This window comes from Falco naumanni, chromosome 6 (assembly GCF_017639655.2).
Source record: "Falco naumanni isolate bFalNau1 chromosome 6, bFalNau1.pat, whole genome shotgun sequence".
NCBI classification, from domain to species: Eukaryota; Metazoa; Chordata; class Aves; order Falconiformes; family Falconidae; genus Falco; species Falco naumanni.
The window spans coordinates 22,926,417-22,948,995 of record NC_054059.1 but is presented as its reverse complement, the minus strand read 5'-3'; the positions used below and the strand labels follow the sequence as shown (position 1 = coordinate 22,948,995).

The following is a 22,579-nucleotide window of genomic DNA, read 5'->3' as shown; positions in this document are numbered from 1 at the left end:
TGTCACTGGCAGCAGCACAGGTGTAGCACAAAGGCACTGGCCTAGCGCAGTTCATCTGGAACCCAGTTCTGGTCAAGCAGGGTTGGATCCCTCTCTCCTAACTCCAAATGTGGCTAGCACAGATGCCTGCCCCAGAACTAATTGCTCTAAACTCCCATTGTAATTTACCTGTTTTAGATGTTTATGTTAAGATCAGGGAAAGAAGCGATGCTTGATAGTACAGTGAGTTAGTACAGCTAGCGCAGACATCAATAGTGTAAATACAGCCAGTCACGTGAACTGCACCCCACTGATTAGAGCAGCAGAATTAAAAGTAAAGCTGGTATGACGAACAGCTACTAAGATGACCAAAGCAAATGGGAAGTATGTATTACAAGAATAAGCTATGTTCAACCTCACAAAAGGAGGATTGTCAAACCCTTCTTCTCTTCTTAGACACTGATGAGCAGCGCTGGCGCCCTTGAACACTGATTTTTGCCTCACTCCCCAACTACTGGATGTCGTCAACGGCCTAGCTTCATCTTCCCTTGCTCAGGGGAGGTCTTCATAGAGGGAAAGCAACATTGGTAAAACAGAGTGGGAAAGCCAACACATGAGAAGGACTGCATTATGGCCATGCATACAAGGTGCTATCTGACCTGATAGGCAAGTACAGCGCCCTTGGGGGGACCATCTCCAGTGTCCCTGTAGGCAGTCATTGCTCTACAGAACACTGCCAGTCCTGACTGCCACTGACCCAAAAGCAATCAGCTGAGTGAATAAACTGTCAGTTTTTCTGTAGCTGTGTACTAGTACAGAAATTATGTATTCCTTTTACAACTGAAAACCAAAAAACCACGACTAAAATAAAAAAAAAAACCACAAACAACCCCAAACCAAGAATACAAACAATGGGCATTAACAGACAGACTTAGGGTCTTTGCAGGTCTGAAGATCTTAATGGATGCTAGCACCTTTTAAAAAAGTACTGCTATAATTATGCCAGCCACTGGCAACTCCAATGTTTGGACCCACCTTAATATTTGTACAATTTTGCAGAATCTTTAGGTTGGACTGCAACAGAAAACTGTTCTAGCAGATACGGGCAGGGAGAGGCCTATCCGCCTCTGATGTGCAAGTGACACTGCATCATAGGCACTTCCCTGTTGGGTCTTTTGCTTAATACCCACTCCTGCAAAGTGGGGTGAGGGTTTAAAATGCATAGCAGAGTCACAGCTGTCTTTTTTTCAGCAACAGCTTTATGCTTTGCTCCTTAAGCAGGTTCAGAAATCAACCAGCACAACACACTACCAGAGAAGCTGGAACACTATGGGCTGTGCTCATAGGCCTGAGAATTACCTGGGTGCATATTGGTGGAAAGATTTATCTATGGCCATTATTCTGGGAAGGTTCACAGATTTCCAGCTGAGGTCCAGAGTCCCAGTTAACCCTGGAAAGATTTTGTAACAGTTCCCTTTTTCTCACAAGTGTAATGCACCGTCTTGCACGTACCAACCACTTCAGCAAGGCAGCACACTGGAAGGACACACAATGCAATCCTGACAGTCTGTGAATGAGGTAGTATCATCATTTAACATAATACCATTTATCAGCTACCAAGGCACTGCTGATCTGACTAGGGATGCCTATGACACACCTGTGGATGTATCTGAACACATAAGACTCACAAGACACATCATTATTCAAAAGCACACCCACTCTAGTGATCGTGTGTGCCAATAAGCTGCTATTAATCCAAGACAATGTATTACTTCTTGTTCTCAAGGAGTGCCATACAATGGCTGCTATTTTGCAAAGGAACAAGGCATTAGGCTTTTTCCTCTGAACAGCCTGCGATTTCCATTTAGAAGAGATGCAGCAGAGGGATGAGCTTGCTAAGGAGCAAGGCATGCCTTCTCACCCTGCTCTGCTCCCCAAAGTCCACTATCTACCTCAAGACACTCATCAGATATGGGCTCCTGTGCCAGGCTGAACATGTGTTTCTGGCTAGCCAGTCCTCAGTGGGTGTTTCTCACTGTGGGAGTTGATATGAGAAATCATATTACAATCTGTGATGAGCACACTTCACGTTGTGTCCTTTGCTGCTTCTGTGGCTGATGAGACAAAAAGCTAGACCGTCACACTCTGTGTCCTCATGGGCATCACTCACTCCATCTGCAAAGCGTCCTGGATCATGAGAGGCCACACACAGTGTCCCAGACATCTTCTGCAGCGTGATACACAGTGTATAGCTATACTGACCTGCATAGGGTTGTAACCTGTCCAATGCACGTACACACACAGCCTTTTGAATCTGAACCACTTGTCTGTAAAAAGCTGGACAGATCATTCCCAGCAGTTCTGTATTGCTGTTGGGAAATATTCTCATCAGTAAGACCGTGCACATGAGCAGGTGCATATGCAACTAGCTATTGAGCAGGGTTCTTCCTCCTCCTCTACCCTATTACATGTGCCAAATCTTCACTGTGTATCACATAAATGACAGAGCTGAAGAAGCAGCCTTTTGACATGAATTCCAGAAGTGCGGGTATTTAGGGATGGCAGCTGAGGACTGAAGGCCATGAGGCCTGCTGTGATGCCCGCAAATGACTGGGAGGCTTGCAAAGAACTGCCATATTTTATGTATGAGAAAGACCCTAATGTACAGTACCCTGAGCTTCTCTGTAACTACTGACAGTTTTAGTTTGTTTCAGAGCACAGCTGTAGTGTGAAAAAATAGCCACAGCAGGGATGTTTGGGGTACCAGGACTCTGGAACAGGGAAGGATTCATTCTAAGAAGACAATATAGACACATTCAAAGCATGACCACAATTTTGGTTCTAACTCTGAAGTGCTGATTTACAACAGAAGTATACAACTTCAGTCAATCACTGGTACCTCTCTGTTCTTTTCAAACAAAATTTTCAGATAGTCAGAATGGGGGGGTTACTATATTCCATATGGCTTTATAAATTATGAGTCATGAATCCCACAAAGGCACCTGATCCGCTTTCTAAACAAACATGTAGAAACTTCCTTTCTGGATGGGCTGGAACTTGTTATGCATGTCATCACAGTTAAAATTAATCTGGAGCTATTATCAAAAAGTATAATTTTATTGACATTTACCATTCCTGCATAAGCAAATGTGTCTATAAACATCAAGAGGTTCTGAAGTCTTCCTTAGCAGCCTGCTAGGAAAGTTACTTACATTTAGCGGTAATAGATATCTAGATCTGCAACACCCCAAAAGGGTTTCTAATTTAGAAACTGTAAATGCTTTGATCCATCCTTGCAGATATAGAGGCCTGAATATACATTGGTGTATGCCGTGTTTCCAATGCAACAGGCTAATGAATTACTCCACCCAAACCAGAAAAGGCCTCTAAAATCTCTTGTAAGACTTTAAACTGCAATATAAGAAGATATAAATTACTGGATGATAGTATGATAGAAAATGCTTCAAAGCTTTAAATTAAATTACACAGATTTAGTGGGAACCTTGCTAGTTGAATTTCTGCTCTTGCACACTGACATGTTCCCTTGTAATTGCCTTCACATTGTCGAGTACACATGGTTCCCATCGCTTACTATCTGTATTTCTATTTAAATATTCTAATTCCTGAAAGTGACATCTATTATTTCTGGCGTGGCATTGTGCCAGCACAGTTGTGGCTGTTTAACACGATTGGTAGTCTATTTTTAGGCATAATCCTGTGTAAAGGTACATGTCTTATGTTGTGAACTCTCTAGCTGAACACTGGAAGATTCATCAACTTAAGATGAGGGCAAAACAATCTATGCAGGAAATAAAGCATGAAAGAGACATTAATCAAAAGAGCAGCATTTCTATAATGTTTATTTTTTCATTAGGCACTCTATTCTGATTAAGTGTTGTGGCTATCTGACTGGGAGGCCAAGCAGATATGATTAAAACAGAATTCAAATTACCTAGAAGTGGAAAACAAAACAAGAGGGGCAAAGTAGTGAACATTTGCACTTGAGCACACATGATGCAGTGGACTTAGCACGGAGCCCTCCCTTCAGAGACCGTGTTTCCCATGGCACAACGCTAACAGCTCACTAGGACCAGATGGTATTCACCTAAGAGCTCTAAACCAACCCAAGGATGAAATAACACAACTGCGAGCCATGGTGTGTAACCCCTCACTGGGAATCGCCTCAGTGTCAGGGGATGGGAAGGTGGTGGAATGGCTAATTTTTATGAAGGATTCAGGGGTGATCTGAGGAACTACAGACCAGTGAACATGATGTCCTTGTTCTGCAGATCAGTAGGAACCATAGCAAGGAACAAAATGAGCAGACTCACAGAAAAATATATTCGGAAGAACTCCATTAAGCTTCTGTAAAAGGGAGGACATACTTCAGAAGCCTAAAGGCATTTTTTTGTTTTGTTTGAGGAATCGACAAATAAGCAACCTTCCAGTATCTTAAGGGGGCCTACAAGAAAGCTGGAGAGGGACTTTTTACAAGGGCATGGAGTGACAGGACAAGGAGGAATAGATTTACACTGAAAGAGGGTAGATTTAGACTAGATGTCAGGAAGAAATTCTTCACTGTGAGGGTGGTAAGACACTGGCACAGGTTGTCCAGAGAAGCTGTGGCTGCCCCATTCCTGGCAGTGTCCAAGGCCAGGCTGGATGGGGCTCTGAGCAACCTGGTCTAGTGGAAGGTGTCCCTGCCCATGGCAGGGGGCTGGAACTAGATGATCTTTAAGGACCCTTCCAACCCAAACTATTCTGTGATTCTATGATTAAGGTGTACTAAAATCCATTTAAAAAATTAATTGGGGAAAAAAAGCTCTTGAAAAGGAAGTCTCATGGGCTAAGAAGATCCTCATTTAAACGAATAAACAATTAAAAGATACAAAAGTAAAAGCAGGAATGCAGTTTTCCCACTGGAAGGAAATCACCCATGCAATCCTATGGGACTTTGTGCCATGATCTGTGCTGCTCAGCAAAGTCCTAAATGACCTGGGAAAGGTGATGAATAATGGGGGAACAGAGACTGCTGATCCCACTACAGTTATCACGAGGACATACATAAAATTGAAAGCTGACTGTGCAGAGCTTCGGAACAGCACTACAATCATGAAAAACCAACGATAAAATGGCAGATGAAATTCTGTGTAGGATATTGCAAAGTGGTGTGCATAATTACTTAAAACTGATAAGGAACATTCAGGTATGAAATAACAGTTCTGAAGATATCAGCTCAGTACCCACTAAGGGGTCAAAAAAGCAACAAAATTATTTGGGAAGGACTAGAGAGCAAATCAAAACACACTTGAAAAAAATCACGGTGAACCTGCATTTTTAGCAACATGGGCAGTTTCGGTCCCCCCATCTCTGAAGCAGACTCACAAAATATACAGGAAAGGGCAAAAAAAGGCATAATGAAAAGTAGGAAAAAATTTCTTTACAAAGAATGAGCAAACAGGAGTCTTCAAGTTGGATGTGTCAGTTTACTCTTCTTCCCTACTTCCTCACCTCCTCTATATGTCTTCCCCTCCACAATGTTCTTACCAACACTTCCATAGTCTTCCCAGACCTGCAGACAAAGGGAGAGTTTGAAATACAAGCTATTAAGATTTTCTTTCTTCACTCAGAGTTAGAGGGAGGCTTCCTCTGATCTTCCTATACTTCTCCAAGGCAGGAAATGTGTAAGGATTCACTGTCCTCCTGCCCCAACCTACAAAGGAAAAAAAAACACTCCTTTGAGTTTCTTTTCCTCCTTCCTGCATCATAGCCTTGTCCACAAGATTTTTAGAGATTGCCAGACACTGACTTCTCCAATTTGGAGGCAGCGACCCTGTTTTCAGTGCACGGCTTCTCCGTAAATTAGGAACTGCTGTGACAGATTGTCCCAGCTTGATGTTACTTTCAGAGCTGATTGTAAACTCCTTCCATTTCACAGCTTATAGAAATCTCAGCAAACTGCTTTTCCCCGATGGTGATGTAGTACTACTCATTAAGCATGGTTCAGTCTTGCCTCTCACTTATGGGAAGTTTGTGTGTACTTTATTTGGATACTGGAGCACAGGTACTACAACAGCCAGGGGGTGTAAATGCCCTGGCTGCTTCATCTTAGAATTTAGTTCTGACCAGCTTTTGACTCTGATGTAAAACTCACTCCAACGAGAGACATGTTCATGGATTCCCACTCATTTGAGCCACAGACAGGTACTCAGTTACTGAGAAATGCACTGCTTCGATCCTTGGCTCATACCACTTCAAAGACTGGTGCACAGTTCAGTTCAGGAAGAACAGGACTGATGGGCTGCAGGTTGGAAGCTGCCCTTTGTATAAGCTCTACAAAGACTTGCCATGAGGTGCATATTCATTCATTCCTATGAACTTCTATAAAAAAGCCTTTCCCTGCCAGAAACAATTTGGTTTTACACTGATCTACAGGAAGTGTCCAATTGTACAGATTATGCAGAATCCTCCTTTGCTTGGCTCCCTACAGTCTGAAGCACTCATCTTTGTTAACTTAGTGTCACATATTTTTGTGAACATTGAAAGCTCTCTGGAAGGCTGAGTGTAGCATTGTGGAAAAAAAGATTGCTAGTCACCATAAAAATGCAAAGCACAACCAAGGGAGGGTGCTTTAATTTCAGATAGACAGCTGTAAAATTGCTTAGCAAAGACAGTTGGAAATTTGTTTGTATCTCTTCCCAATTGCAATGCAGAGGTGAATGGCTGTGTACTGATAAAGCCATCTGTCTTGTGGGTGCCTGGAGGAAGCCTCTGCACCAAAGCAATATTGCCAGTTCTACAGTTAATATCCTGGTGCACAATACTCTTGAGCTGAGAGTTGGACTGCAGTCATTTCCGCCGCCTTAGGGCACACCATAGAACAGCATGCTCAGTTGTAATGACTCTGTTCACAAGCACAGGCTGCCAGATTGGGAAAGGGAATGAATATCCCTGCAGGGCATAACGGCAATGTGAGCACACCATTCCAGGCACTGAGATAACAGTCAGGTCCATGGACTCAGATCTGAATCCAGAGAAGAGAAGGAACAGCAACTGTGGGTAGAATGCTTTACTGGGTAGGTTTTTCAGATTACTTGCTTATCCTGGACACTCACAAAGAATAACAACTTAGGTGCTCAGGGGAAAAAAAAAAAAGCTGGTAAAGACTTGCCTAGTTTGGATTTCTAACAGATAGTTTTATGTTTTTTGCAGCACTACAGGGTTCTTTTCAGACTTCTTTGGTTGGCTTCAAACAAAACACTGTGCAAGAGACTGCTGTACAAAGCATCTATGACTTCTGGATACAGGGAATTCCTATGATTTGGATCAGCCTTTGACAACTGGAGCTATACCAAGGTTGACAGAAAGGATCCTTAGTTGTTATTCAAAAAACCTAATTATCCCCTTCGAGATACTTGCTCAATGCCATTTCATCTTTGTGACTTTTACCTCCGAAGCTTCCCACCTCTCATCTGAAAGTGGAAGTCTTAGGTCATCCATAGGAATGTTGCTGAGCACAGAGCAGAATGGGTCTGCAAATCAGATTGCAAATTACAAGGGAACAGCCACACTCACGTAGCCCCATCTCTCCTTCCCGCCTGTTCACATCCCCTCAGCAAGTCACTGCCGCCAGTTGCTTCCCACAATCTGCCCATGTTCAGATTCTTATTCTATGGCACCTGCAAGGTAGTCTGAGATGGCTTTTCAGTCTGTGAAACAGGGCAAGGCCTTGCAAATTATGGAGAAATAGATGGGCATGGGACTTCTACAAACACAACGGTCAGCTAAGTCTGTATGTCAGGTACCTTGACAAAGATTTTTTGGCTTGATATTGATTTTTTTTTTTGCTTATGCATAAGGGAATCAGACTGAAAGAAAGGATACCGTCAGGGTGTTTTGACAGAAACACTGCTTTTTTCCCTAAGGCTTCCAGTGTCGGGGAGAGTTAAGGAATCTTTTGGAATCCTGCAAGGCAGGTTCTGTGTTAGTACAGAGCCAGAACCTGGGAGCTAGAGGCTCCGTGCTGTTTGTGAGGGCTTTATACAGCCACAGGTCAGATTCTGGCTAAGGCAATTAGACTTACCTCAAATAAAGCAGCAGAACTGCATTCACCGACTGTATTCATACTGAGAAAACAAATCAATGTATTGCTCTGAACACCTCTCATCTTTGGCTCTTTTTCTTTTGCAGTTTTCAGTATAAAACACTTCCGTTTTCTCTTCTGCCTTTAACTGTGGGCTCCTACAGATGGTGCAGGAGAGGTACTTCCAGTTGCAAGTTGTTTTAAAATCCTTTTCCTTTCATGTTTAGCTCCTGTACTAGCTGGCCTTACTTGATTTGCTGGTTACTGCACTGCTACGTTGTCATTACTCCTTTGTTTTTCAGTTGTGTAGCTTTGGGGCCAACCTGTGACACAACCTAGAATAAAGGGAACCATGAGAGTGATGAACCACTGCAATGAAGTGGGAATCCCACTGGTGGTTCTGTCTTGCACAAAGATCCTCCTGAGAATCTGCTCCTGCTTGTCTCTGGACCGTGACAGTTCTGGTCAGAGAGTAACTGGGACACTTCTCTGCCATTTCTAGTTCCAAAAGAAAACGCCTACATTTTGCTTCATGACACCAACTACAACTTGGCACTCCATGAGCAGCAGAAGTTGGGAGACTAATCTGAAGTTCGATTAATTATCTCTGATGAATCCTTACACTGCTACCTAATAATAGCTTAGGGTTTAGACAGGTAGTGCTGATACTCTCAGTTAACACGCCCTGCTGTGGCCTGGAAATGTGCTCAGAGAACCATTTCTTTAAAAAATTGAAAATTCACATATCCCACTGTAAAACTGTGAATGCAACTTCTTAAGCAACTTTCCTAAGCAAACTTCTAAGTTTCAAACCTGTTTTTTTCATCAGTAGTTAATGAACTTACTGCAAGGATCTTTCTTCAACTACCAGCTGGAAGAAATGCAACACAAAAGACAATTCACACATTAGACACCTTCATAACTGAAGTTATGGATCACATCTCATGGGAAAAGAAATAGAAATTTTCCTTTTATGTTTAAAAATAAGGAATCTTTCACAACAGTCATTCTTAACTAATGCATATCATTCCCTGCAGAGCAACAGATTGGAAAAAAGAAAGACAGATTTAAGAGGCTATTTACTTTGAATACTTCTATATTATTCTGCTTCCCCCTAAACATGCTCTAAAACAAAAATTCAAATTTTGTATTGTGTCTTTAGTTAAGATTCTTACCCTTACCTAAAAAAATCAAAACATTGTTCTTGTTGAAAACTGAAGAAATACTTGACAGCAGCAGACAACCATTACACCCTGTGCTATTTAGTCTCCTGTAGTTATTTAGTGCCACATGAATTTCTGATCAAAACAAAAAAAGCATTTAAGATAATAAAGTACATGTTAAATACATTAGACATCCACTAGATGATACCAGTTTTCTGTTTTGAAAAAGAAGGTGCAGATAGGGAAATGTGACTAACTGATGTTATTTCTTTTTGGATCTCATAAATATTAGTACTGGTACTCCACACTGTTCAGCATTTTTATTAATGATCTGTAAATAAACATAGAATCACTGCTGATAAAATTTGAAGATGACACCAAGATTAGCATAGTTGATACTAATGAAAGCATTACAGGCACGCAAAACAATCCATCATTTACTAATCTAGACATAGTCAAAGAAAATTTAGGTTAATATGGCCAAACAGAAACTCAGACATTTAAGAGCAAGAAGTATGGAACCAGGGACTATATCCTGGAAAGCAATAAATTTCAAGAGTACTTGTCTACTATGGCAAATAATTCAATGTGGACTCCCTATACAATTCTATGGCAAAAAATGGACCCACAAACAGTGGAACAGTGATTATGAAAGTTGGCACTGCTGAGATTTTAAATTAATTTCTATGTGCGTGCGGTTCCAGAACACTTGTTCTCTAAATGGTGGTGGTGGGGGAAATGGAGAGAATGTACAAGAGAGCCACAAAAACAATTGGAAGGCTGTAGAAAATAACTTAAATAATTTAAAGATAACGTTTAGGGTAGCAAAAAGGAGGCTGCATTGCAGCCTGATTACAGTGTTCAAAAACTTTCACAGACAGAAAATAGTGGCTAGCGAGGGACTATTTAATCTAGTGAAGAAAAGCATACCAAGAACTAATCTGAAAGTTAAATTGTAACAAAATCAAATTTATTCTAACCATGAGAGTGACTGAGTACTGGAATAAATGACCAGAGAAGGGGCTAAGTGTTCATTTTTTGACGTCTTTAAATGAAGCTTGCCTTTCTCTGCTTTAGCAAAACCCACAAATTGTGCTTTTGTCAGACTCAAGTTACTGGTCTTCACCCTGATAAAAGGAAAATTTATGACCAGGCATCTAGATGGGGGTCAGAGAAGATAATCTCATGCTCTTTTTAGTCTTACCCTCTATGAATCTATCAATATACTGAGTGAGTACAGAGAAAAACTTTCTGAGTGATTTTTTCCAACTGGATAACAATGTCACCCGTAGCAGACTGTAAATCATCCAGTAATAAATATATGTCAGAAACTATCGAGATGAATATATTCTTGCAATGCCTTCTAATTTAGGAATTTATAGTTATTTAATATTTTACACATTAATTTTATACTGGATAATTGAATTAATGTGAAAGGGTTAAGCAGACAGGCTAATGAAACACTGTGCCGTGTACTTAGCTTAATGTGGTTGGAAAAATCAATGCACTTTGGTCTGTCAGTTAGCAATCACAGATTTAATTGAATAACATGTCAAGTATTTTAAACTGTTTACCAATGTAAATAGAATCCAGCACTATAGTAATGGTAATAAGCTACAATGCTTTCTCTGAATTCCAATCAGATTTGAACATGACCTTCATTTTAAGCTCCAACAAGCCAGACAGAGATCAAACAGCTATCATTAAATCTACGGAGTTCGGTGATTACTCCTGTGATTCTGAAAAAAATACATGTGCTATTCTTTCACTCTCTAGAACACAGGTAATGGGTAATCAGTTTGATATTCCTAGCAATGGTTACTCCTTCTCTGTGCGTTTATATTCACCTCCACTTCATTACTGTTACTGGGAGAAGGAATACATCACACAGCAATCTTTTACTGAGCCTATCTGGGAAGTGGTGGAGGGCGCGTTGTGCATGACTGCACGAAGGGAACAAGAAGACCAGAAAAAGCACCTCCTCAGCTTGTGTTGGGTGAGTTCCAACCACAGCTGTACAACAGCTCCTCACTCTTCTTCTCCTCCTTTTTACTACTCCCAAACAATGGATTCCCAACAGAAGATATGAAAGCAGCAAGGAGCAGGGTCATAGCCCTGCCCAAGCTGAATGAGCTTGCCACTGCTAGACCAGCTCCAGGAGTAGGTGACATTCTGGTCATGCAACATGTACATTCCTGTACCTTTCTCTGATGTAAAAAAATATATTTTTTTTATAAGATCCAGATGCCTGCAACGCAGATGTTTCCATTTGACTTACCTGTTTATGCTCCCGTAACAGTCAACATAAATTCTCCTACTTGTACCTTTGTCCTTATTCTAAAATATCTGTCTAGAAGCAATCAGTTATATTGGGTTGTACATGTATCTATGTCATCCCAGTGATTACAAAGTTCTTTAGGATAGGCAGGTCAGATGGAAACATTTACACTGCAGACATCTGAAGTTAGGGGAAATTAATCCCACCCCGCATGCTTCCAGGCTCTCCTGAGCAAACTGCAGATGAGCACTGCCTCAAAGTGTCTACTAAGGAGAACCAGGTCCTTGTTTTACTAGGCTGTTCATGTGTATTGTACATGTACAAATATTATGCCATCTTTAACTACCCAGCAGCCTTGCTTACATGTTCTAGCATACTCTTGACTGGAGTTAGGTCTGTTACACTCCCCTACCACACTGGCACCTCAAACATAATAGAAATTTGCCGTGCTGGGTGGGTGCTGTGCAGCAGGCCAAACCTTGCATCAAATTGCTGCTAGTTAAAGAAAGGAGAAAACACGAGAAAACAGGCAGGCTGAGGTGGGAGTACACAGATACAATAAGGCAACATCAGTCAGCGCAGTAGGCAGGTGTCTTAACACACTACTGACCTAGCTGTTACCAAGCTTCTGGGCAGCATCATGGTAAAGGAGAGTTTTAAAGAAGGAAAGAAAGACAGTAGAAAGACTGCTCCACAGAGAGTTGTGGATGGCGCTGTGGGAAAAAGCACAAATGTGTAAATCTAAAAATGTTGCAAATGGGTGATGAAAGCTAGTATCAGAGGCTGAGAGGATGGAGGAATCATCTGTGCACTGACTGAGGGACTGGGATGACTGGCAAAGAACCTGAAAGTGAAGCAAAGCAGCCTTCGTAGTTGATGCAACCTATAGCAGCCTCGAGTTGATGCAAGAGAAAAGAAGATATTGAACCACAGATTCATTCCTTCTCTATTTTTGTGTAGTCCTCTTCAACCTTAGATAACACTACTTTTTTTTTTTTGCATTATGTATCCTAAAACAGGATGTACATTGCAGTAATAATGCGAAAGAAAACTACAGCTTGCTTATACATTTTACAAATATATACAGTTCATTAAAATGACTACAGACTGTTAATTCCACGAAGTTAAATACTCAACGTGGAGAAGTCCTTATTAAAGCTATATATTTGACCTTGACTGACTATGGTGCATATACACTGTTTTCAAATAATCATAGACTATAGAGTTTTTTTCCTACATCTTTAGAGATAGGAAACATATACAGCATTTGTAAATACTGCTTTTTCTTTATGCTTACGTGTTTTTCTCCCGTGGCTTAGTTCAGCACATATCTAGCAGATCTAGCAGTTTAAAAATACACATCTTTTCATCTAAGAAAAACATGTATTAAAAATTGTGAGATACTCAGACACTGTAATTAGCCTATTCAACAAAATTTACTTAGATGCAGTGCAGAGGATGAAGTAGTTAACGGTGACGCTAAATTACCTGCATAAACAATGTGCAATGCAGCCCTCCTTAGGTACAATCTAGGGCTGAAGCAATTAATCACAAAAGCTACACAGCCATAACCTGAGTTTGGCCCAAATATTAAATATAATGCATTTTACAAATCTTACAGTTTGCTTTTTTTTTCACTACCGCTCTTCGTTACTATACTGAACGTGTAGCATGCTGTACAAGCGTAACACACACCTCTTTCTACTCTATGTCTGTGGACTGCTTTTGTGATATACCAGGTATTACCGGGTGAAATGCGTTTTGTTTGGTCAAAGAGCTGAACAATTTTCTGTTTTCATGATGCCACTCACCACTTTTTTCCTTCCTTTTTTTTTTTTTCCTTCCAGATTTTTTTCCCCTAGATGTCATTTCAGAGATTCAGCCTACTGAGCAGTACCCACCTGCACACTGGTGCAGGGGAGAAAAGCCAGCTGTCAGAGAAAATACATAAAAGAATTTATACCCCTACATGATTGTAAAGCACTATATAAAATATTACACCACTTATGAAGCAGTCAAAATCTGTAGTATTAGAATCCGATTCCCACATTACACATCCACAGAAGAGAAGAATTAAGGTCTTACAGGCAATTTTGAGAATAAAACATGTACCTATATACAGAGATAATGGTTTTGAACTCATACCCTTGTATACAAGCATAGTGACCAGCTATTCACTACTACTGATACCCAAAACTAGTTCAGCCCCTGTGGTCTTCCTTGTACATGGAGCCTGGGTAAGGGACCACCAGCTACTCAGAGTCTGCTTTCTCTCCCATGGTGTTGCTGTTCCTTCCTTACTGTGCAATGTTTAATTATGCAAACTAGAAAGTTAACTCTTGAAGCTACATGCAGGCTGTTTTCTAGTTGATGCTTACCTTTGTCCTGTTGGAATCCATGTAGGTTTTAAAACCAAAATTTTAAAGTTCCGTCTTCCTAAAAGTTTGAAATATGCTGATAATTGTGTGTGTACAGTTCAGTCTGAAGTGCTGTGATGCAAAGTCCACTAAAAATACTCTTGTATTTCTCAGAAATTCCATATGATACTGCACTTTAATTAGACTAAATGATGCAGAAGAAGCAAAAACTCAAGGCTATCTCCTATTTTTAGTTTAGTTTAGCATGAAAATCCAAAGCGATAAATGTTTCACTGCTATGTTGAAGGAGCCATGTAAATGTAGTGATGTTTCACTGCTATGTTGAAGGAGCCATGTAAATGTAGTGAAGTGAAATGTAAACCACACTGGGTTCACTGGAGGATATTAATTCAAAATTTTTAGTTTTCATATCCCACCTGTGTTGGTTATACTAATGTTCAATGTACACCATAAAAAGTGTAAGGAGATTCAGCACCATTTATTTTAGAGAAGCAGCACAGAAAAGAGACCAGGTATTAGAATTCTGGTGTATGAAATCTTTTTGACTGCAAACAGGATGTTAAACATGGAACCAAACAATCCTTCCCCTCTGCCATTTTTAGAACGTTACCTAATTGACGTTATTATAGAATAAACAACGTTAATTTCTTTTGCTTCTAAACTAGACCTTTTGACTGTGTTCTGCCAAAAGGTGTCCTTACTGCAGTTCAGCACAGTTGTTTGGCACGTTTGTTTCAGAAACAAATAACTCTTATGTGATTGTATTTATCTACAATGACAATCTACAATTTACCTTCTTGAATTTGGTCCAATTTTCTAAACTCTCCAACATCTCAGATTTTACTTTACCTTCTACTCTTTATAATCCCCGTTAATGTAATAGTGGCAGGTTTGATAAGCATAAGATTCAGCTCCTATCACAGGTCATTTACAAAGACATCAGATATCGCTGACTAACTAGCTATGCTCTGTAACTGTTCCCAGGCTTGCTTTGTTAGCACCAACTGATTTCTGCATAGAATATAAGGCTCTTATATTCTTATAAGAATATAATGCTTAAAGTGAGGGGGGAAAAAAGGGAGACTGAAAGCAATCTTTTCCTCGCTATTACCTGATTCAAAGAAAGTACATTTTTGACCTGAGAAATTTTACTTACATTCTGGGATTAGACTATTGATACTACAACGTATCTCTGTTTGGCAAAGACAACCAAATCTGCTCCTCTGTATGCAGCTATTAAAAATTCAGCATAATTATTTTTTAAAAAAATAATGTTATGAGAAATGGCCAAATACTGAAACAGAAATAACGAAGAAGAGAAATGAAAGGAACAAACAGAGCTGTGAGACAAGTGCGTGAACGCTTGTGAGGCGAGTGTGTGGAAGTGTGGTAGCGTGTGTCAGGCTCGACTAGCTGGTGAGTAGAAGACCTGCAGAATGGGTAAGAGGGGCCAGGATCCAGGCAGGGACATAGGAGAGGCTGGCAGCCTGCGTTGGTATTCAGGGAATCTGTAAATGGGGGTACGCTTGTAAATCTAGAAAGTGAAGGGCATGTGTGTTTTCACTCATGAACTTCAACGCTTCAACCCCCATCAGCCAGAGAAGATGACCATACTTGTGTTTTATGTAAGTCCTGTCAGGGCTACTCATGGGTGTTGTTCAAAGGCAGTGCCACGTCTGTGGCGGTCTCTGAAGTCAGCCATCTGAGTGCTGTGTGTGCGCGTGCGTGTTGCTAAGAGGTGCTAAGCATCACTACTGGCTGAACCTGGAAAGATGAAAGCTGCAGCTAACTGCACTGACGAGGGGCTGAGAGACATCCAGGTCTCCAGGTGCACCAGGCTGGAGCCAGAGGCAAGGGAGGAGGAATCCCCAGGTCCACCTAAAGCAGCAGCCTTACAACATCCTTCAGCACAGTCACTCGAGTGTCAGGAAAGGCAGGCACTACAGTCGTTTGTATGGTCCTAATCTGACCTAGTTTGTACTTGTGCTTCAAAATACATATTGTGTATGTAAAAAAAAAAATTATAAAAAATAATTCTTTAATTACACAGTCCCATTCACTTTTTCATATTCAGTCTATAGGACAGATGATGCTTACCTAGTAAGTTTCTGCACATTCCTTTTGTGTGGTTCCTAGGCTTCATTTACTGCACGACCTTCAAACCTTAATCTAGGGATGAAGTGATAAATTTTCTGTGGGGTCTATCAATAAAGTATCTAGGTGCTTCACACTAAAGTGGTACTGTCTTCATTCCCCAGATGTGGCACTGAGGTACACAGCATCTCAGTGAAAAAGTCGCAGCTACAGTTCGGTGCCTATGTGTTAGCAAGTCAGGAGCATTAAAACAGGGAACACACTATTAGTTTTCCTCCTGCAAAGTCTGGTTTAGATATCTTTCCTAGCAGATACAGACCTAATTTAAGTTCTCCAGGGCCACACAGAGCTACCTTAGCTGTAAGACCATTTCTTCTACATCTGCAATCCTTTGGCATGTTACTGACCCCTTTTTAATGAGAAAGAGGTATGATTGTGGTTTTAGTACACATTTTTTAACATCACTGAAAACAACGGCTTGCAATAGGATATATCAACCAATATAATAACTCCCCCCCCAATGTTAATATAGTCTCCTCAATAATATATCTCCAAGCATATGTTGGAGGAGATAAATACGTTGCCCCTACCCTACTGATGAGGAAGCTAACAGACTGAGATAAAAGAAATGGTTTGCTCTGTATCACCTATCAGGTGAATGACTCAGCTGAGAGAAAAGCCTCTCATGAAGCATTTTTTTGTTCTTGATTCCAAAACACTTTACAGCCATGGATATTATTTACTGCATCTTCTACACGTGGACAAATTCAGTTGCAGAAAGACTACACAGTAATCAGTGAGAGAACCCAGTCCCATAATTTTGCAGCCAGTGAAGCCCAATGGATTGTTACAGGCTGGGCTGTGGAGTATCCTTAAAATACCATCCAGGTTTCTGCATAACTCCAAGCAGTACCCTACATGACCCACATGCAGAAATGTATCTATTTCTATAATTCAGCAGTTTATTCAGCAAAAATACATTCCTTAGGCATACTGTTGCTTAAATATAAAAAAATATATTTGTTTTTCAGGTAAACAGCTATATCAGATAAACAAGAAATGTCAATAAATAAAACTTCCAGAAAGGAATGATCAATTTATAAATAAACAAACACCCCCCCACACCCCCCCACACCCCAAAGATACTTGTTAAACAAAATACTCGATACAGACTTTATAATTCCAGATAGGGCCCTTATCCTAAAGTGAAATGTACATACTTATCCAGCTGAAGACTCAGGCCATACAGCATATACATATTCTTGACCAACCAAACACAAAAATCACATGTAGTTATACACGGTTTATTGTCTTCTGGAGTTTGTAACACAGAAAAATAATTCATTTACCTGAAGGTGTAGAATGTGTATTGACACTGCTCTTCCTGAAAAATTGCTACTTGGTTAAGAGTTTTTATATTAAGTTTTAACCCTGCGCATATGGACACAGGCAAAGCTTTATTTCCTGTTCTTCACAGGAAGGATGTCTGTAATCCAGTAGTGAAACAGAGACGTGACTATCTTGGTATGATCTGCAACAAAGAAAACACATTCCTCCTGAAATACCTCTACAATATTTCTGAGCATTAAAGAAGACTACTTGTGTGAACATCTGTTTTCATTTAGTATTAGCATTTCAGTAAAAACAATGCAGATATCCGAGCTTGAAGACTAGATAAAAAGGTGCATTTTCTTTCAGGAGGTCATTTATTTTTATGAGAAAAAGTTTTGGTTCTATATTTTGGAATCTTATTTGTTATGATTCAGTAACTCAGAAAAAAAGGAGATCGCAATGACATGATCATATGGGTAAGGCTAAAAAGAGTGCAATCTTGTCCAACTTCTTTCTGTCTGAATAGTAATTTCACACATTATTATTTAACTTACAGTAGCACCTAGAAGCCCCAGTTGAGAATGAGTAGTCTTGTACAGACAGATACATCAAAGCCTCAAAGTGCCGTGGCTTCTGTCTTAATTCAGAGATTATCTATGTGGCTTTACTTATTTTTAACGACAGGACTTTCCACAGTACTTATCACGTAATATCACATTTAACATGGTTCTATAACGTTATGCTAATATAGCTTTCACATTTCCTTTTCTTTGAATGTTGATTAAAAAAAAAAAAAAGAAAAAGAAAAAAGGTTAATTTTAATCATTTTAGGGCTTCTGTGTGTCCAGTCAGTGCATTGTTGGCACACAGTAACTGCATTACTTCTGGTCTGCAAAATATATCCCCCTGCCACCTGCCACAATGGAGACACATATAAAGGACAACTTTCCAAAAAAAGGTAGTTAAAAGAAGCTTCTGGTTCCTTCTGTGAGTGATAATTTCCTAGGCAACAAGGGAAGAGTATATTTGAGACTTGATGCTAACCAACAAAGGGAAAATGTTAATAGATAATGGAATGAAGTTGATGAGTAGAAGCTGAATGAGTTCATAAATTAGGAGATAATGACTTTTTTTTTTAATTAGGCAATCACCTTTAATAATTGATGTGAAATGGGAATTAAGTAGTCCTCATTTCAAAAGCTACAGTTTCCAACCAGCAAATGGAGCATTACTTCCAGTAACAGCTCTTCTCCTTTGCCCACTGCACTGTGCAGGATCATGAAAGTCTCTGGCTTCCTTTTGGCAAATGGCCACAGACTTTCTGACAGAGATCAGCCAAGCCCCCATCATGAGAAACGCATGTCTATTTGACTTTGAAACATTCTCTTCCCTGAACTTACAGAAGACATTACGTAAAGGTAAGTACTTTTTGATAAAGACTACCAAATAAATGGAAAAAGTAATAGGACATTTTGTTCTTTTTTACAGTCTAAGAACAATGATTCTTCAAATAGCCATGCTCAGAAACCCTTGTCCAACCTCAACTTTGGATGATTGTATGAAGTACAAGGCCAAAGGTAACTTGACAGAATAACTTGAAGCACAGAGCACAAGGTAAGTCGATGGAGGATGACCACTAGACAGAATAATCTGTATTTCTGAATCACAGAGATTTGCTTGTTCAAGTATGTTTTGTCATTTAAATGAAGGGCTAAACCCCCTAGTAATTTTTCTTTTTCAATTTCCTTAGCAATTCCTTCTTCCTGCAAAATTTTGCCGACCCTACCACCAGCTTTGTAAGACCTTTATTTGATATGGCTGCAAATATTGAGATCCAAGAGCTCAAGACACTTTTTTCTTCATAGTTTCTTTTTTGTTTTGGTATAATCATGATTCCCAATCTGAATAACATGCTAAGAGGTGTGAAGGAAATACCAAAACATGGCCTTGAACCAATGATTTTCAATTTGTGGTCTGCAGACCTTGGGCAGACCACAGCTTTACACTAAAGGGTCTGTAAAATACTACATGCACCCCACCCCACCCCAAATTTATCATCACTAGGCATAAACCTGCCAAGTGGGACTTGGTAACCCCAGTGGAAAATTAGATTGAATCATAACACATATATGTTATGTGTTATGATTCCTCATAATATATATATGAGGAAATAAAGGAGATATAATGGTATGTTTGGCCTGTAAAGTTTACTAACAGAGAATGTGCACTTCTATGAAAGAGATGGATCACTTCTCATTTGTTTCCTATTCTTTCCTTCCTTGAATTAAAGATAAAACTGAACAAAATATAGCACCCATTATTGTTTCTTTGATGCTGGCATCTTAAGTAGAATCATAACCACAGGAAAAGGGTTAATATACTGCTTCTTGAGCTACAGAGAATAAAACAGGTTTATTTGTAAAACTAATACACCTTGCTAAAATGAAGAAAAAAATGTCTTCTTTTCATCGTATTAATAAGGAATGACCTTTTCTTCTCATACATCATGTCCCAGTAAAAATGAACAAAACAGAAAAAAAGGCAAGATAATCAGACAAACCTGTAAAAAAAACATGAGATCACTATGATGTACTATACATTTCTATCTCCATAAACAGCCCTAACCTGTATTTGTATAAAAAAATCTTGAATTTGCTGAGATAAGTTTTTGTATTAACTCTTATCACCTGTTTATTGGGAATGAAGTATAAATTCCCAAAACTGGGCAAGATGACCTATTTTTGAGCCAAAAGTAGAAAAAAGTACAATTAAAAGCCTAATTCAAGGTAAAATTTCAGAGCACTAAATTCTCATTCACTGAAATTCCTGAATTACAAATAGAATGTATTGTTAAACTCTTGATGAGGCAAATTAATATCTGGCAGGTGTTTAATTATACTTTAATAATTTATAACAAATGTATTTTCCTCTTTCTTACGTTGTTGTACCTCTTGAATAACCTATCAACTACTATGGTTACACCACTGTGAACTGGGAATGAGATTAGAACTGAGCCTAGAGCGACAACAGTTACTAGGAACAAAAAAAAATCGACTGGAAGAATAAATAATTTCAGGCTGTATCAGCAAGAACATAAATGAATTTAAAAATTTACTCAGAAAATTTTCTTCTGCTTTTTCAAGTGACAAATACATACCTCAGAAAATTAGGGCAGTTGTATGGATTTGTTTCTAATTTGCTTCTGTTTTCTCTCTTCAGTTTGACATTATTGCTATATAAAAGTAAACAGAGCAGCTTGCCTCAATACTGCAAAACCCAACAGATTTCCTACTGTATTGAGCAGAATTTGGAAAAGGCCTGTAAGGAATATCCCGATTGTGGTCACTTCAACAGCTCCATTCCAATTTAATGAAAAGAAGCTGAATTAGGTCATTTAATAGAGGGCCAATACTATTTTCACCATTCCTGCTGAGTCCTACTTAGTTTGCAAACGTGCGTTACATCAATGAGACTGTTTGTAATTAAGATCACAGAATGTAGGCTTTAAAGTTAATTATTGAATGCACAGAAGGATTTTGTTCCATGTACATGTGGATACTTCAGATACATAGGAGCTTTGAGGGTTGTCATACTCCACGTCTAAACTTTGAAAGAATACGTATTTACTTCTGTAAGCGTGTCCTTTTCAGAATGTATCAGCTATGAACTCTACGGGCAGGAATTCTCCCATTTCTGTGTTTTTACAATGCACAGCATGCAGTAGGCTCCAGTCTTGACTGGGATCTTTAGCCACTACCATGCTGTAAATTATTTAATGATGTTACAAGCAGCACTGTCTTCTTTGAATGCTATTCCTAAGCCTCTGACGGCTATGATTTTATTTACTCTATTGATGCACTACTACCAGCTCAGTCATTACTCTTCAAAAGATGCAGAGCACAATCTAAAATGGTTGAGATTCTCTTCTGCCATAGCAAGTGCTCTCAACTGATCAAATTCTTTGGGAGGCAAAAGAATTCAGCACATCTTGTAGATTTGTCTGATGCTGTAACAGAAGTACTAATGACAAGTAACAATGACTGTTTAAATGAAAACTACTTGGAAAATGAATTACTATAGCTTCTATGGACTACATGCTGATCCCACATTTACTTGAGGAACTATTAACTGTTCAAGAAGAAATTCTACTAAAATGAAAGGGATTACAATAGAGAAAAAAAGGAACATGACTGAAATCAGACTTGCGCCTCAGGGATGAAAAGATTTAGTAACAGAATAATTTTTCTTTTTATGAATGACTTTATAGTATCATTTATTATAAAGAGTGACTTAACGCTTTTACATAATCAACAGTATTTTTAGAAACTTAAACCAGACATTTATATTTAAACAAAAACAAAGCTGTAAATCAAAGTTTGGCATGCAAAATCTACGTGTTAAAGAAGCCACATAGGTGACCAAGAAGAAATGAAATAATGGGCTTTATTGATTTTTATGCATGCAAAATTAATCCTTAACTGGATGAGTGAAATCTCCAAAATAAACAAGATAATTTCTATGACTTAAGAAGTCTACAGAGAGAATGTATTAAAAAATAGGCTTTAAACATGATTAAATCTTAAAACAGTTAAGATTTAAAACGTACTGTTTTAAGAACCTGAATGACCTTGTAGTCTATAGCTGCTGCAAAATATGAAAATTTTCCGTATTGATTGTAACCAAACATGAAAAAGGGAAAATCACTGTATTTTTGGTGGGAATTATGCTTCAAATCTTGTATAAGCATATATTTACTACTATATAAATATTTACAGCTTCCAAATAAAAAAAACCACCGCAACAAATTTGAGTTTTAATCTATACACAAAAGAACATCAGATAATGAACATGAATGAATGGTACCTACCAGAAGGCATCATGGATTGTTCTTGGAATTGTTTCAAAGCATCCTTCAATCTCTCAATATCCTGCAGCAATACAAGGGATTTCAACTGATGTAGAAGAGTCACATCTGAGGAAGAAATGGTGCGAGATTCAAGACATTGTAAAACCTCTTGGGCAGCTGCAGAATTTACAGCTGAATCCGTGCATTCTGATTTATCTGGAAAAACAAGTGGAAAAAACCCAAAACTCAATGAACACAGAGAATTTTCCTAATTATATTTTCTTTTCAAATACAGCACCTTCCTTTTCAGTACAACTTACAGCCAGATATCTCGTACTAGAAGGCAACTTGCTCCTCCTATTTTTTGTTAAATATTAAAACAATGGTAAGAGGGGAAAGTGTCAAATTCAAGAAGTAAAAAGGACA

The 22,579-nt window shown here is 39.1% G+C and overlaps 1 protein-coding gene and 1 long non-coding RNA gene across 2 annotated transcripts in view; one reads left to right on the top strand and one right to left on the bottom strand.

Annotated features, from left to right (window-relative positions):
- Positions 1-8,835: 8,835 nt before the first annotated feature.
- Positions 8,836-14,780, top strand: LOC121090187. The gene is made up of 2 exons (XR_005828479.1): positions 8,836-14,180; positions 14,231-14,780. It is a non-coding gene; the product is annotated as an uncharacterized LOC121090187 (long non-coding RNA).
- A 2,485-nt stretch (positions 14,781-17,265) lies between these two features.
- ERICH1 (glutamate rich 1) overlaps positions 17,266-22,579 on the bottom strand; it is a 76,428-nt gene continuing 71,114 nt past the window's right edge. The window contains exons 5-6 of the mRNA XM_040598397.1: positions 22,175-22,369; positions 17,266-17,506 (exon numbers count right to left, since the gene is read on the bottom strand). Of these exons, the coding sequence (XP_040454331.1) occupies positions 17,433-17,506; positions 22,175-22,369 (269 nt within the window). The 3' untranslated portion in view covers positions 17,266-17,432. The remainder of the gene's footprint in view (positions 17,507-22,174; positions 22,370-22,579) is intronic.